The sequence below is a fragment of the Mytilus californianus genome, unplaced genomic scaffold, assembly GCF_021869535.1.
Source record: "Mytilus californianus isolate M0D057914Y unplaced genomic scaffold, xbMytCali1.0.p SCAF_1, whole genome shotgun sequence".
Taxonomy (NCBI): domain Eukaryota; kingdom Metazoa; phylum Mollusca; class Bivalvia; order Mytilida; family Mytilidae; genus Mytilus; species Mytilus californianus.
The window spans coordinates 92,333,525-92,350,183 of NW_026262581.1; the positions used below are offsets into that span (position 1 = coordinate 92,333,525).

The following is a 16,659-nucleotide window of genomic DNA, read 5'->3' on the forward strand; positions in this document are numbered from 1 at the left end:
GTGAGGTATAAGTTAGTGATATTGCAACAATACTAAAAAAAACATGACATCTAAAGGTCAATTTATGGTCTTCAGAAATAGGTAGGTTTGTATACAATTTGTCAAGCTCTTAATTGCCCTGAGTGTAGATATTAAACTGATATCAACAAAGGTGTGCTATTAACACCAAATTCCCCAAAATATCCCATACTAATACATAAAAAAAACGGACGAAAGAGGAGAAAAAAACCACCAACAATGTTCCTGAGTTGGAGTAGGCACATGAATATGTATTGGGGTTAAACTATAGTAATAATGAGTAACAACCTTCCCCCTTTTAAAATTGATCATTGATAAAATCGATCAGTCAACTAACAAAATGTACATAAGAGTGAATACAAACAAAATCAGCATAGAAACAACACTTCACTAAAAAAATTATGATAAAATAGATAACAGAAACAGAAACAAAAGTACAAACAAAATGAATAATAAACAATATTATATAGTTATCAAGGCTAGAATGCTTGCTCTTACTGAAAACTAGCACACAGTAATTAGCCAGCTAACATGATGTCATGTAGATTTTTTTAAAAAGATAACAATTTTGTTTTAGGTGTTTAAGCAGATGAAAATACCTCAGATAAGAGATCCATCATTACCTCCTGTTGACCAACTTCCTGAGAGTTATCAGGCTAAGATAGCTTTGATTGGTTGTGGACCAGCAAGTATTAGCTGTGCTACCTTCCTAGCCAGACTTGGGTACACCAACCTGACTATTTTTGAGAAACAAGAATATATAGGTGGACTAAGGTAGAGAAAATATATATAAGGCGATTTGAAAATTATTTTTCTGGTACTCAGACTTAGGAAAAAGTTATATGTGAAGGAAGGTATTTAATTTGTCTATTAATAACTTTTTTGACATCAGCAAGTATTTTATTTAACACTGCATCTATATCCCTGTATTAAAATTAGACACAAAAAAGGCAGAAATCACCTAAGTTGAAGAACAGATAACACTGAGGGCAAAAGACAAAAAAAATAAATAAAAGTAGCATTTGACTTCTTTGGTCATGCGCATAGTGCTTTCATAGTTATCTGAGCCCATATATATCTGGTTGTAGTTGTTCTCTTTAGATATATTAGAAAGTCTGCTCAATCCAATTACTCCCTTGAGAGAATTCTTTTGCACAGATGATTTATAGTTGTTCCTCTTTTATCTTAAAGCATCCAGAAATGATAGCAGAGTTTCCTGTAAGTTAAGTTTCATTAAAATTTGTGGACTCTGATGTCTGTCAGAGTTATTGCACTTTGACTAGTGTGAAGACAGCTTAATATGAACCACTGTGTATTCTCTTATTTTTATGGGTCTCAATTTTAGTTGATTGAAGAAATAGAATATTTTTCTTGGATACTTGATTTCCTGTTTAAACAAATTCTGCATACAAGCCTATAGGAAATTTGCATTTTGTCGAACCCTTGAATTTGTGATTAATACTTCCCTAAGAAATTCTATTACATCTTCCTATTAGAACTTAAGCATCTTAGTCTCTTTAGAGATCACATGTTCAGTTTTGGTATGGTTAATTTTACACAATTACTCATTAACTTGTATTTTGTATATCTCAGCTCTTCAGAAATTCCACAGTATAGATTGCCATACAGTGTTGTTGACTTTGAAGTCCAATTGATGAAAGATTTGGGAGTTAAGGTAAATTAATTGGTGTGAAAACCTGAGAGATGAATATTAATACAAAGAGATGTGGGGATAACATCAATGAGATAGCAATTAAAATTTTGTGGTTTTTGCCTCTATTTATTGAAACAAAATTGGGGAATGAAATTGTCCTTTCTAGTATGAGAAATTAATGCTCTTTATAGGTTAATTGTTCATTTTGGTTTTAATTTCAAGGATAATTTGTGTTCACAAAATATACAAAATTAAAACCTCAACAAAAACATCTACGATTACCTAATGCACCTCCATGATCAGTGCAAACAAAATTTAGCACAGTCTTTATACATGGAAACGTGATTATATATGTTACTGAATTTTATTTTAATTTCAGATTGTGAATGGTAAAGCATTGGACAAAAATGATATAACCATACAGAAGTTAAAAAATGATGGTTATGAAGCTGTTTTCCTTGGCATAGGTAAAATATTTTAGGCTTTTATAATAAACTATACTTGTTTTATAACATTTTTCTCAACAAATTTTTATTGTATATTCCAGTTGACTGAATATTAAATTATTGATTTGTTTTAATCATTCTCAGTTCTTGACATATGGAATCTTATTTCTTGGCAATATGTATATCTATGGTTTCCTCTAGCAAAGAGATTTTATACAACAGATTCTATCCAACCAAAATCTTTTTAAATGCTATACAATAGTTGTTCCTTTTCAAGGAACTGTGTTATGATATTTGATAAGAGTATAATGTAACAAATGTATTATTACAGGTTTACCGGATCCAAAGAAGATACCTATATTTGAAGGCCTAACAGAGGATATGGGATTCTACACATCAAAAGACTATTTACCAAAGGTTACATCAAGTAGCAAAGCAGGTTAGTACAAAAACATGTGATATACTTTATAGGTACATGTTACTTCTGTACTTTTGATAAAAGATGATATGGGGTATTTGTTAATAAGTCACCTGATTTAAAAGTTCAATTTTGTTTTTGATTCTATTGTGGGGCTTGGATATAGTATGCATAAAAAAGCACATTTTTGCCGAATTCTATTTGCTTTCTATACAAATGCTTACCTAGGTTGAAAAAATTCACTAAGTAATATTTCAGTGCATTCTTTTTTTCGAATTTCAGTTAAAATTCAACAAGCCAAAGTTGTATGCAAAATTTTACCAAAATCTGACATAACTCATTTACTGTACTTTGACCTAAAATATAAAAAAAGACTTTGTTAATCAATTACGCAAGTTTTTCTGATAAAATTTTACAGGGATGTGTGCTTGTAAATCACAGCTTCCTCAGATGTATGGAAAAGTAATAGTTCTAGGAGCAGGAGATACAGCCTTTGACTGTGCTACTTCAGCCCTGAGATGTGGAGCTAAGAGAGTGTATGTTGTCTTTAGGAAAGGCTTTACTAATATCAGGGCTGTTCCTGAAGAGGTACGTTACTAGATACTGTGGATTCACTATTATTCGTTGGATACCAATTTTCGTGGATTTCGTGGTTATAGGTTAACCACGAACTTAAATGTTCAACGAATGGCAAATTTACTATAGGCTTGTATGCAGACATTGTCAAAAACCACGAAATTAAATATCCACGAACATGTAAGTTTTCCTTAATCCACGAAAATTGGTACCCACGAAAATAAATGAATCCACAGTAAATGATGTGTTTGATTCCTGTAGTTTATGTTAATAAAGAAATAATATTGTAAATTCAGAAATTATTGCGTGCATTCATTATTTCGATTTGTAAAGAATGGACAAAAATGCGAGATTAATTACCACGATTTCAGGAAAAGCTGCATACAGATATATGCATCAGATATCAGAATGAGAGTTTTTATTATTACGATACTCACCAGGTCACATTATTTACATTAATAAAACCTTGCAATAATTTCTGAATTTACAGTATATGAAAATTTTGAAATCAATTCAAGGTAGAATTAGCAAAAGTAAAAAAATCTATGGTCTCAGTGAAAAAGATCTGTGCCATCAAAGCTGACACTAGAAATGTTTACTGAATTGAATCTTTTTATTTAAATGTATTTGCATTCATTTAGAACATATAAATTAAAACTGAAACAAAAATCTACTTACAATGAGAAGCACTTGAAATAGGTTCTTAATATTCTTAGAAAATCAAGTTTTTTGCAATATGAGAAAATTATGTTTGAAACCAAAATGAGACAGCAACACACAATGAAAAACACAGAGTTGTTGCTTTTATGACAGAGTTATTTTTAAAATTTTTTTAGCTTTTATAGAGCTAAAGATTTAGTTCTTGTGACATGTATATTGGAATTATTTCAAATGATAATGTTTTCAGATGGAACTTGCCCGGGAAGAAAAGTGTGAATTCTTGCCTTTCATGTCCCCAAAGAAGGTCATGTCTAAAAATGGTAAAGTATCTGGCATGGAGTTTGTAAGAACAGAACTAGACGATGATGGTAATTGGGTAGAAGATGAAGAGGAGATTATCAGGATTAAGGCAGATTATATTATATCTGCATTTGGATCAGGATTAACTGATTCTAAAGGTTAGATTAATAGTTGCCTGGTATGATACATGCGTTAGATTCAGTTCTTGATATTTTTTAATATCATATTTTCTATGGCATTGCTCGAAAATATGCATGCACTCCAAAGGGATAAAATTAAATCCTGAATATGGTGCCTATCTTATAAAAAAATCTTTCATATACAAATCTTCAATTTTATTTTTATATGTCTTTAAGTGTTTTGGTTTCAGTTATATGACAGAGTTTGTTCCATTTTAAAATATATACATATCTTTTTCTTTTAGTTGTTGAAGCTATGAAACCAGTTAAGTTGAACAGATGGGGCTTACCAGAAGTGAACAATGAAACCATGCAGTGCAGTGAACCATGGATATTCTGTGGAGGGGACATTGCAGGTGTGGCACAGACAACTGTAGAATCTGTTAATGATGGCAAAACAGCATCATGGTATATCCATAAATATTTACAGGTACAATAAAACTGTAGACAGTTATGGATTGTTTTATGAGAGATATCTTATTGTTATACTTATATTTTAAAACTTCATGTTGGGCAAAGTTAAATTATTTGGTCAGACACCTCTTTTAATTTCCTATTTCTATCATCATTTCTTTTGTCAATTCTTCTTACCAATATTTTGGTGATGACATATAAGTGTCTGTATGTTTACATTATTTTAATAGTATATTGTCAGACAATGAATATTAGAATTTGTGTTTCAGGCTTACCAATTGTTTGTGAAATTTATCGTTTGTTCCTGCACACATGTAACTTCTAAAACATATGTTACATTTATTTATCAATAACAAAGAGCACAACTGATATCAATGCTAGAGGCCACTTGGCTAATAGTTGAAGGCAATACCTTTCAATAAGAAAAATGGTTTAACTTATCATATGAACTCAGAAATTTACATAGAACAATCAGGCTGCAGACAGGAGTATTTGCGTCATACCAACACATCTGGTTTTGTTTGATAACTTGTTAAAATCTGATACAACTAAAAATATGAATAAAGAAGACAGTGGACTATACCTGTGAGACAGTAACCTAACAATAACATACAAAGATATGACATTTAAAGGTCAACATACAGTCTTCAGTGTGCAGACAAGTCACTATACCATATATCTTGACAAAAGTTCAGTTTGAAGTTGATACTGACTAGCAAAGACATATTCTAGGAACACAAAAATTCCTTAAACAATAAACTAAAATATTATTGATGACTTCACAGTTGAAACTACTACTGGAACTCTGTTGAAAGAAGAGTTAGATATCATGTTATGTAATACAATTTCTATGTCTGCTTTATTATACCCCTGCTTTAAAAAAATGGGGGTATACTGCAAGGCTTCCAAAACGGTCATTTGTATAATGTCCGGTAAAAGTCTGGCTGGGCAAATCATGAAACGGTCATATACTTTTTAGTTTTCAAGGCTTTCTTCAGAGACGGTCATTTTAACATAATTCACGATCTTTTTGACCCAACCTTTTGCCTTTAACAGCAACACATTTCCGGTCATAAAAGTGACATGATCATTAAGTACTATCAAAACAACCCCTACTTTAATACCTTCTCATTTTAATCAAGGCTAATAAGTTGTCGAACAGCTGAAATTTACCTGTTCAGGTGACAGGTAAACTATTTTGAACCGGACATTGATCGGTCTATTCAAAGTTATTTTTTTACATTTCAGCGGTTTGCATCTAATTAATTTAGTCAAAAAGATTTAAATTATCAGAAATACGTTTACAAATATGATTTGATGATAAAAATAAAAAGGTGAATATGAAAAATCGTCATAACCACGTTGTTTGAACCAGAGACATGTCTCTGTTTGAACTAGTACACGTGTGCGCATGTGCGCAGGTATGAAATTTAATTATGCATCCTAATTTCTTCAAAAAATGCTTAAATTGTCATTGATACCTTTGTCTCACGTTTATTTCGAATATTTTCTTGAAGAAATAACGTAGAAAGAGCTACGTACACTCATTCATGCTTTGCAAACGTACACGGAATTTACGTATCCGTCTCTGATCCATGTTTTACCATTGTCAAGATAACATCCGGTATAAGATTTTAACGAATGTAAAGTTTTTGACAACGTTATTTTGCACAAATAAAGAGTCTAAAGCAGATATAAGTACGCTGATGTTGCACACTTCGAATGATGCACTGCCAATTTAACAGTTTACGTCAGAACTTCGAATTTGAATCAAAGAAAGTTTAATATCGTGTTTTTTTAATGTCAATCATTGGGATGGCTAACTCAGCAACTGAATACCATAATTGCCTTTTGTTTATTTAGTCTTAAGGGATTAAAATCGGGATAATATATAAAATGTCCGGCTGGCTAAAAATAATTTTGGAAGCCCTGGTATACTGTTTTATCTCTGTCTGTCCATCTGTCCGTCCCATGAATATTTTTCGTAGCATCTTTCTCAGGAACTACATCATAAGGACTTCTGAAATTTGGTTTCAGGGTTTATATAAGTCAGCCATTCTGTGTGATGCGTTTTCAGATTCATCACTCAACAACTTCCTGTTTACTGAACACTTACATATTTTTACACTATTAAAATTATTCATTTTTACACTATTAAAATTATCCAGTTGCGACGGGGGTATCATCAGTGAGCAGTAGCTCACAGTTTCACTTTTATACCCCCGCTTTAAAAAAGTAGGGGTATACTGTTTTATTATACCCCAGCTTAAAAAAAGGGGGGTATACTGTTTAACCTCTGTCTGTCCGTCCGTCTGTCTGTCTGTCCAATGAATATTTTTCGTCACAACTTTCTCAGGAACTGCATCATAAGGATTTCTGAAATTTGGTTTCAGGGTTTATATAAGTCAGCTATACCGTGTGATGCGTTTTCAGATTCATCACTCAACAACTTCCTGTTTACCGAACACTAACATATTTTTATACTATTAAAATTATCCAGTTGCGGCGGGGGTATCATCAGTGAGCAGTAGCTCACAGTTTAGCTTGTTAATTTATAATGTCTGTATCTAATTACTCATTTCAGTCACTTCATGGAATACCTATACCATCCGAGCCAAGCCTACCAACATTCTTCACTCCTATTGACCTTGTAGACATCAGTGTTGAAATGTGTGGATTGAAATTTCCTAATCCATTTGGACTAGCCAGTGCTCCACCAACTACCAGCAGTCCTATGATTCGTAGGGCCTTTGAAGCAGGTTGGGGATTTGCTTTGACTAAGACTTACTCTTTAGATAAGGTGAGTGATATGTCTATAGTTGTAGATTTTAAGTCTTTGTTTTACTAAAGAAAAAAATGTTATTTGTACATGAATATAAAAGCAAGCACTTATGGTAAAAATTTCATGAAAATTCTAAAAAAATTGTAAACATTGCACTGGTTTCAGATTTCAAAGGGATTATGATATCATAACTGTATTAGATAATAGTTTGATATAATTGTACAATTATAAGATTTTGATAAAAGTTTTGTTTTTTAGATTATAGTTTTTAATCCTTATTTAAAGTGAAAGTGATGATATTTGTAGATTTCTTTTTTTTTGTTGAGTTAATGGATTTCTGAAATTATGACATTTTATTCACAAAGAAATATAATATTTTTTTTATGTTCTTTGCGAAGTGGAAAAACCAAGAATTCTGAAACCAATGAACTTTATGAATAAGTATGTTTTTTATTAATATTATTAATTGCATAGTATCCATTCAAGTCCTAGCTTTGCAGCATATTTCATTTAGTAATAATAACAAAAATCTTTACAGGACATAGTGACCAATGTATCTCCCCGTATAGTGAGGGGAACTACATCAGGACAGATGTTTGGACCAGGACAGGGTTCCTTTCTCAATATAGAGTTGATCAGTGAGAAAACAGCAGCCTACTGGTGTAACAGTGTTACAGAACTGAAGAGGGATTTCCCAGAAAAGGTACTGTGTATTTCTATAATAATGGTCATTACTAAGTTTTAGGGTTTTGATTTATAGTGTAAGTTTCTTATATTAAAAGGCAAAAAAGAGTCAGATACTTTAATTATAATACTGGATCATATGAAAATCATAACCAGTCTTTACAGTGTGAAGTATTTTTGTTATTGTTCATGGCAGTGCATAGTAGAATTATTAATTAGTTTAGATAAGATTGTTAGAGACAAATTTCGTAATTTTTTCTGGTTAATGGAACTGTATTTAATATTTTCTCTATAATATCTCTGGATGCTTTAATTAATAGGTTATACAATATATAAAAAAAAAAGAGAGCACAATTAATCTTCCTGAAATTTCAGCTTAGAAAGCAAAGGATCCTATCAAAAACAAATTCTCTAATAGTTTACTAAGTATATTATAAGTTATATGGTTTGCTACTGACCACCTACAGATCCATAGAGGGTTAGTAAAATCCATAGGGGTGAGACGAAGGCCGAATCACCTTTGGATTTTACTAACCCTCTATGAATCTGAAAGGGTCAGTAGTGAATCATATAACGAATTTATTGCACACAGACTTTTCCTGCAAGTTTTGTATAGAAATAAACACTGAAATACAATAATATTAATAGATGACGTCACCATTAATAATTCTAATGCAATTTATATATAATTTTTTTCATTGGCTTAAATTACCATCAAATCCACGGTTGACATGTCGTAACTAAGGAGTGAGCCGCCATATTAAATTGCTTGGCCACCATATTAAATTGCTTGGATCAGCAAAAGTTTGATTAAAACAATATAGTCAAAAATAAAACAACACGTTCCCCAAAACAGCCATTTTGATGTGATTTAATTCAAAATTGAATCCTAGAAGTAACATAATAACCTTCAGTTTGAATGTTGTCATTTGTATTACATCACGTTTAGCCATGACGTTTATGCGCCAAAATCATTCATAAAATTTCGTGGCATTTTATTTTATTTCATATTTATAGATGTTCAAGCATACAAATCTGAATAGCAGTATTGTAGTTGAAGAGTTGCAGATGTGTAGCGGAGCCAGTAAAACTGCATTTGCGACCATCCAATCGCCAATTGATGACGGCAGCTCCTCAACTACAGTTCTGTTATTCCTTAATAGAAATGACGTCATGAACCCCATATGAAATCTACTGATCCCATACAGTTCCATGGGGGGTCAACATGTGACGGCGTTAAACTAATTACAACATCATAAATTACCAGAGGTGCCATAAATATCAATATGCCTGATGCAGTAAACTTTAGCAACAAGAGACTAATTCAAAATTTTCTTTGTTCTTTTTTTTATAATTGACACATAACATTTTTATTGTACCTTTTAGCTGATTTAATCTAGTTATCTCCCTTTGTAAGCCAACTATTGATAAGAATCTCATGTTTTTATTTTTTTTCTCAATAAAACTTCATCAGAATTTGAGCAATAAAATTGTTTTATTGATTTTCATGACATTTACTTTTCCTGATTTGTTTCCCTCACAGTAACATATTAGAGTGAAGTATATTATGATATACAGTTTGGAAAGATACTACTTCATCCTCTTTCTAAAAACTGCCAAAAATATTTTCATTATCATAAAAATTTTGACTTGCATGCATTAATCGCCAATTTCTACTTAAGACTTTTACTTTTTCTAATTTGATACCTATATTTTGTGTATCTAGATTTTGATTGCCAGTATAATGTGTAGCTACAGTAAGGAGGACTGGACACAACTAGCACAAATGTCAGAGGTTTGTAGTAATAATTTACTATGTAGTAGTTTTGATGATGTTTAAATTATTGATTTTATGATATAAATAGAATTTGTCGAACAATCGAAACAAATGAAGTAAAAAACTTAAAGTTCAGTTAAATCTGCACTAACTATGATCATTCATAATATTTTTTTTCCAATTGACATATTTATCTATTTTATTATATTTTGTCAATAGAAAGCTGGTGCTGATGCTTTGGAGTTGAATCTGTCATGTCCTCATGGAATGGGAGAGAGAGGAATGGGACTGGCTTGTGGACAGGTAAGATCGTAAAAGTTTTTTATATTGTGTTGCAAGAAATGACACAGAGGGATCATATGTCATTTTGCTTTCCTGCATTATCTGTCGTCTGCACTATTCATTGACGTCACAGTTTTGTTAAACCAAAATCCTGCTAGATCACTAAAGGGTAATACAGTAAATTCTTGAAATTTTGCATGTACTGTTTAAATTTATAATTGATTTGATTCCTTATGTACATTGATGCATATTTCTGTTAATTGACAGTGCGTCATTTGAAGTGTGGAACATCAGGTGATTTACATTTCCCCTTTACTCTTTATTATTTGCAACCACATATCGAGAAGAAACTTTTGCTATTGTTGTAAAACACATGTTTTCTAAAACCTTATGTTGACTTTAATAAGGATAAAGCTGTGAATAAGACAGAAAATAAATCAGTGTATTTTTGTCAAGCATTGTCAAGTTTAAATCATTCTCTCCACATTATTTTTTCAAGCAAAAACATGAAATGAACATATGATAAATGGTATAAATTATTTATATAATTGTATTTTTCTTCATTTAAAAAGCTTTAGAATGCATAGTTAAATGAATTGATTTAATTGTTATTTTAAAAGATATTGCTCTCGACATGAATTTTACAAAATTATTAGTTTATTGTCAAATTCATAATACATATTTAATTTTTCAGGATCCAGAGTTAGTTCGTAATATATGTAGATGGGTCAGGGAAGCTGTGAAGATTCCATTCTTTGCTAAGTTGACACCAAATGTTACCAAAATAACTGATATTGCAAAGGCTGCTCATGAAGGTATAAAGCCATATAATGAAGCCACTATTATTAAATATCAGTTGTTAATGAACCTTATTTGACCCTGACGTGACTATAGTTAGGAAGGTGTCTAATTGAAATTAACTCCACATGTTATATATATCAAAAAATGCTCACAGTAACTTAGCATTGCCTAAGTACTTAACCTGCTGATATAAAATCATGGTGTCGTACACTCTATATATAGATTGCTTTACTTCAGAGAAGATATACAGCAACGTCATAAACAATACAGGAAGGCATAATAGAATGATAAACCTGGTATAGTGGAATATTCATCGTAAAAGTATAGGAAATACATAACAAATCAAGGATCTCCATGGATGTAAAGATAACCATGGAGAAGCAAATTCTCCAAAACAGCACATGATGCTTCAAGTTATATAATGCACTTACCACTGGAAAAATAGTGCTCAGTCTCAGATAATTATTCCACTGGTATGGAATTAATTGGTTTAACAGAAATAAATATGTTGAAATTTAATTCTCTTGAAAGCTTATCTTTGATATCAGTCAAAATTAGTTTTTAGACTGGTGTAAAGAATGCAGCCAAAAAGGAAAGACCTATTCAAATTGATTGTACTAGTATAGATGTAAAAAATATATATAACTTTCCATTATAAAGGTCATGCTGATGGAGTAACAGCAACCAACACTGTATCTGGATTAATGGGTTTGAAAGGTAATGGAGCAGCATGGCCAAGTATTGGTAAAGAGAAGAGAACTACATATGGTGGTGTATCTGGTAATGCTATACGACCTATAGCTCTCCGTGCTGTGTCTGCTGTGGCCAATGCTATCCCAGGATTCCCTATTCTAGCCACAGGAGGTATTGACTCTGCTGAGGCTGGGTTGCAGTTTCTGCAAGGAGGTGCATCAGTGTTACAGGTATAAAAAACAACAAATTATACATCCAAGAGCCGATAAAAGGCATAATCAATATTTGTTAGGTATATATCCTACACTAAAATTATTAAAAACTTCATATGTCCATCATTTGAGCTGACCCTTACAGTTGTGCAGAATATTATGTTGTGTTTTAGTCCCCTACCGACGAAGTTGAAGGGGACTTTAGGTTTGCACTCTGTCCGTCTGTCTGTCTGTCCATCTGTCTGTCTGTCCATCTGTCAGTCCGGCAAATCAGTTTTCCAGACTTTTTTTCTTCGTGCTTGAAGATATTGATTTGATATTTGGTTGATTGATTTATCATGACAAGTTACAGGTCAAGTTCAATTTTCACAATTTTAGCTTTTCTCTTTGTTCAGTTAAAGCCCTTTCCCTAGAATTAAATTTTTGATGAAATACTTATTAATTAGTAGATTTCTGTTCAAAGGGAAATAACTCATTTTTTAAAAGATTTTTAAAAGACAAAATTACATTTTGGATTTTTTTCCTTTTCTTTGGTAAATTGTTTGAAGAATTTAGTGATAGGTTTGTTTGTCATTCTTGAAGATTGATTTGATAATTAGTATATAGATTTATCATGACAAGTTACAGATCAAGTTGGAATTTTGTTCCAGTCTGATAATTTTGTGCAGAGTTATGGTTTTGGACATAGAAAATTCACTTAAATAATCAGTTTTCAACAGTTTTTTCATCATGCTTGAAGATTTTGACTTGATATTTTTATGTAGTTTACACCATGACATGTTATAGATCAAGTTAGAATTTCGTTCCATTATAATGAATTTGTAACCAGTAGGGGACTATGTATTGCCATGCAATACTCACAGAATGCTTGTTTTAATTGAAATCCTTTTGCATGCCATCACCACAAGAAATAAAAGTCTACTTGATTAAAAATTACTGCCTGTACTTTTCCTTTTGTGAAAAAAAAAATGTGTTGTTTTTTATCGGTTATTTTTATTTTTTTTACTCCAGCCAGATTATGAATTGAAATGCTTGAATAAATTTGAGTGCAATGCCTTCCCTAATACAAATAAATAATGACATCATACAACTGTACATTTCATATTTAAGTTGTCTTTCTTTGGTCAAACAACAATGTTTAGAATTTGTTTCATTCATACCTTAAGCAGTCTCAGTTATGCTACTAGTTTCTACCAATCATAACACACATTTAACTTCCAATTTCTTTAGAATATGCAGTTCATCAGTAATGTTTATAAAAATCATGAAAAAAAAACAAAAACTTCAGGTTGTTTGCATTGATGTTTGTTTGGAATTTAGAAAACTGCTACCCAACAAAAAAAGTTTTTTCTAGTTTTATGAATTTAATCACTTTTGAGTTCTATCAAGATTAAATGGTTGCAAGAATATTTGTTGATTGTGTCAGTTGTTAGGTTGGTGGTTTTTTTTTCAGTTTACATTTAATTATTTTTTTAGGTGTGTAGTGCTATTCAGAATCAGGACTTCACCCTGATAGATGATTACATCACAGGATTGAAGACACTTCTCTATCTGAAGAGTATTGATGAGTTACATGACTGGGATGGACAGAGTCCTCCAACAATCAAACACCAACTAGGAAAACCTGTACCTAAATTAGCAGATATTCTAGGAAAGGTTGGTATTCCTCAATAATCAAACACCAACTAGGAAAACCTGTACCTAAATTAGCAGATATTCTAGGAAAGGTTGGTATTCCTCAATAATCAAACACCAACTAGGAAAACCTGTACCTAAATTAGCAGATATTCTAGGAAAGGTTGGTATTCCTCAATAATCAAACACCAACTAGGAAAACCTGTACCTAAATTAGCAGATATTCTAGGAAAGGTTGGTATTCCTCAATAATCAAACACCAACTAGGAAAACCTGTACATAAATTAGCAGATATTCTAGGAAAGGTTGGTATTCCTCAACAGTTTAAAAAGTATTTAAAGAAAACCTGAAGCAGACTTTTATATAAAGACAGAATCGGTTTTTGAACATACAATATATAGAACTGTTAAGTTAGACACTACAGATGATTGCAAATTTCAATATATTAATTTATTTTCCCAATTAAGCAAGTTATAGCTGGAAACATAGATTTAAGAAGTCTTTTTAAATTCTCACTATATAACTGTATAGCTATTAATTTTTACAATACTTTGTTTTATTTTGTGGTTAGCTTCAGGAAAAGTCTGCCAAAAATTTATACCAACTTTTATTGGTATTTTAAAAAAAATTTGGATCTAGTTGATTTAATAATGATTAAAAAGTAAATCATGTTAATACAGAGCATGCTCTTAGTACATGTAATTGTAGCAGACGACAGTCAACTATATTGTTGAGTTTGAAGATCAATTATTAATAAGTTTTCTTCTATATTGATTAAAAAATCACTCGTCTTTTATTTTTAAATATTGGTATAAATATACTGAGTGCCGTATGTTTGGGGTGTAACAATGATGTGTTTACTTCATTTGACATACTTCCTTCTCTTCTCACTACACAATAGCAAAATGTTACTTTAATGAAAAGATTAAATGGACTTTTCTATGATTTAGTGAGTGGATAAATAAGTGATGTGAACTAGACTAAGTCCTCATACCCATAACATCTATAACAATCACTATAAATAAAGGCAACTGTAGTATACCGCTGTTCGAAACTCATAAATAGATAGAGATAAAAACAAATCTGGGTTACAAACTAAAACTGAGGGAAACGCATCAAATATAAGAGGAGAACAACGACACAACAAAAACACAACATTAAAATGTAACACACACAGAAACGAACTATAATATAACAATGGCCATTTTCCTGACTTGGTACAGGACATTTTAAGAAAAAAATGGTGGGTTGAACCTGGTTTTGTGGCATGCCAAACCTCCCGCTTTTATGGCAACGTCAAACACAACACCAAAACTACAACATCACATGACAGGACCACAATACAAATAAATGGGAGAACATACAGGACAAAGAAACACACGAATAATAGCTAACAAAAGGTACTAGGCTTAAAATTCAATACGCCAGACGTGCGTCTCGTCCACACAAGACCAACCAGTGACACTCAGATGAAAAAAGTTTGAAAGCCAAAACAAGTACAAAGCTGAAGAGCACCGAGGACCAAAACTTCCAAAAAGTTGCGCCTAACACGGCCAGGGTTTTTGCCTGGGACAAGAACATCCTTATTATTTAGAATAATTTATAATTTTGCAAACAGTAAATTTTATAAAATGACTATATAATAGATATACATGATAAAACCGAAGTGGGGACTAACTACAGAATAAAAAACAGATACATTACATAAAACAACTTAATCCAACACATAAAAATACACAGCCGAGTTAGCCAAAGCCTAAACGCACAAAGTGATGTCACATTTGAAATTCTAAAAAAACACACAAAGTGAAGTCACATTTGAATTCGTAAAAATATTTCCCAAAAAAAAGATAGGATTAGGATTGATTCAAGATAAAATTTGTAATACTGACATTACATTTATTAATAACAATGAAAATTACAATACTTATTTATATCAAATTGTGGTAGTAATTAGATAATTAATTGTATTATCTAGATATGTCTGTGTTTCTTCTGAATCAAACTGTAAACCAAATATATCGTATAAATTTCGTTGAACCAAACTATGATTGTTTGTTTTACAGCACTTACCATCCTTTGGACCACACAAGTATGATTGTTTGTTTTACAGCACTTACCATCCTTTGGACCACACAAGTATGATTGTTTGTTTTACAGCACTTACTATCCTTTGGACCACCCAAGTATGATTGTTTGTTTTACAGCAATTACCGTCCTTTGGACCACACAAGTATGATTGTTTGTTTTACAGCACTTACCGTCCTTTGGACCACACAAGTATGATTGTTTGTTTTACAGCACTTACCATCCTTTGGTCCACACAAGTATGATTGTTTTTTTTACAGCACTTACCATCCTTTGGACCATATAAGTATGATTGTTTGTTTTACAGCACTTACCATCCTTTGGACCATATAAGAAGAAGAAGCAGGCGGTAATAGCAGACCATTTTAAGAAATCTGATCTTTTGAGCGATGAGAACAAACCAGAATTGTTACGTCCACCACTGGAACCAAAGAAACCAGTTCTTGCTATCAAGGTTAGTGTGTAATGGATAAATGTTTTAACTGTTTTAAAAAAACATTGCTTTGTTTAGTTAACATGTTATTTTAAAATTATCATTTACAAATCAAATCCAAAAACTATTCTCATAGTTTTTAAAGGCAGTGCTTTAATGCCTTTCTGGTTGCCGGGTTAATCCTTCCTTCCGCAATATCCAACTTATCTACGTGGGGGGTCATTAGGCTCCAAGTAGATCCGGAAATGTTGAATTCTCTCCTCTTCTTATTGTGATATAAAATGTTTTTTGTTTCATTTCATTTACATTGGGAAATAGAGAAACGATCATTGTGTTTTGTTAGTTTTAAAAACTTTTGATATATTTGTATTTTGCATTATAAGCAGTCAACTGATTGACCAACTAGAATTATTTAAATCCCGTGTGGAAAGAGGTCGGGTTAATTTCGAGTGTTATCTGCAATCTAGATGTTTATAAATCATTTCAGTCGTTGATATAATAATTAAAGGTCGACTGAACATGAATTATATTATAAAATTTAAAGCGCATTTCTGTTTATGCACGTGAACCCGTCTAACGTTATTGTTATGTCGCAGTTATATAAAGT

General features: G+C 31.7%; 1 protein-coding gene across 3 annotated transcripts in view; it reads left to right on the top strand.

Moving 5' to 3' along the window:
- Positions 1–16,659, top strand: part of LOC127726179 (dihydropyrimidine dehydrogenase [NADP(+)]-like) — a 41,494-nt gene that overhangs the window by 12,059 nt on the left and 12,776 nt on the right. Inside the window, exons 6-20 of one of the 3 annotated variants that reach the window (XM_052233452.1) lie at positions 596–792; positions 1,612–1,693; positions 2,052–2,139; positions 2,450–2,557; positions 2,955–3,124; positions 4,020–4,230; positions 4,497–4,681; positions 7,250–7,465; positions 7,986–8,150; positions 9,858–9,926; positions 10,128–10,211; positions 10,885–11,005; positions 11,652–11,914; positions 13,373–13,552; positions 15,927–16,073. In XM_052233452.1, coding sequence (XP_052089412.1) covers positions 596–792; positions 1,612–1,693; positions 2,052–2,139; positions 2,450–2,557; positions 2,955–3,124; positions 4,020–4,230; positions 4,497–4,681; positions 7,250–7,465; positions 7,986–8,150; positions 9,858–9,926; positions 10,128–10,211; positions 10,885–11,005; positions 11,652–11,914; positions 13,373–13,552; positions 15,927–16,073 — 2,286 coding nt within the window. Of the gene's footprint in view, positions 1–595; positions 793–1,611; positions 1,694–2,051; positions 2,140–2,449; positions 2,558–2,954; positions 3,125–4,019; positions 4,231–4,496; positions 4,682–7,249; positions 7,466–7,985; positions 8,151–9,857; positions 9,927–10,127; positions 10,212–10,884; positions 11,006–11,651; positions 11,915–13,372; positions 13,553–15,597; positions 15,873–15,926; positions 16,074–16,659 lie in introns of those variants that run through there. The other 2 variants (XM_052233461.1, XM_052233471.1) reach the window with 2 other exon arrangements.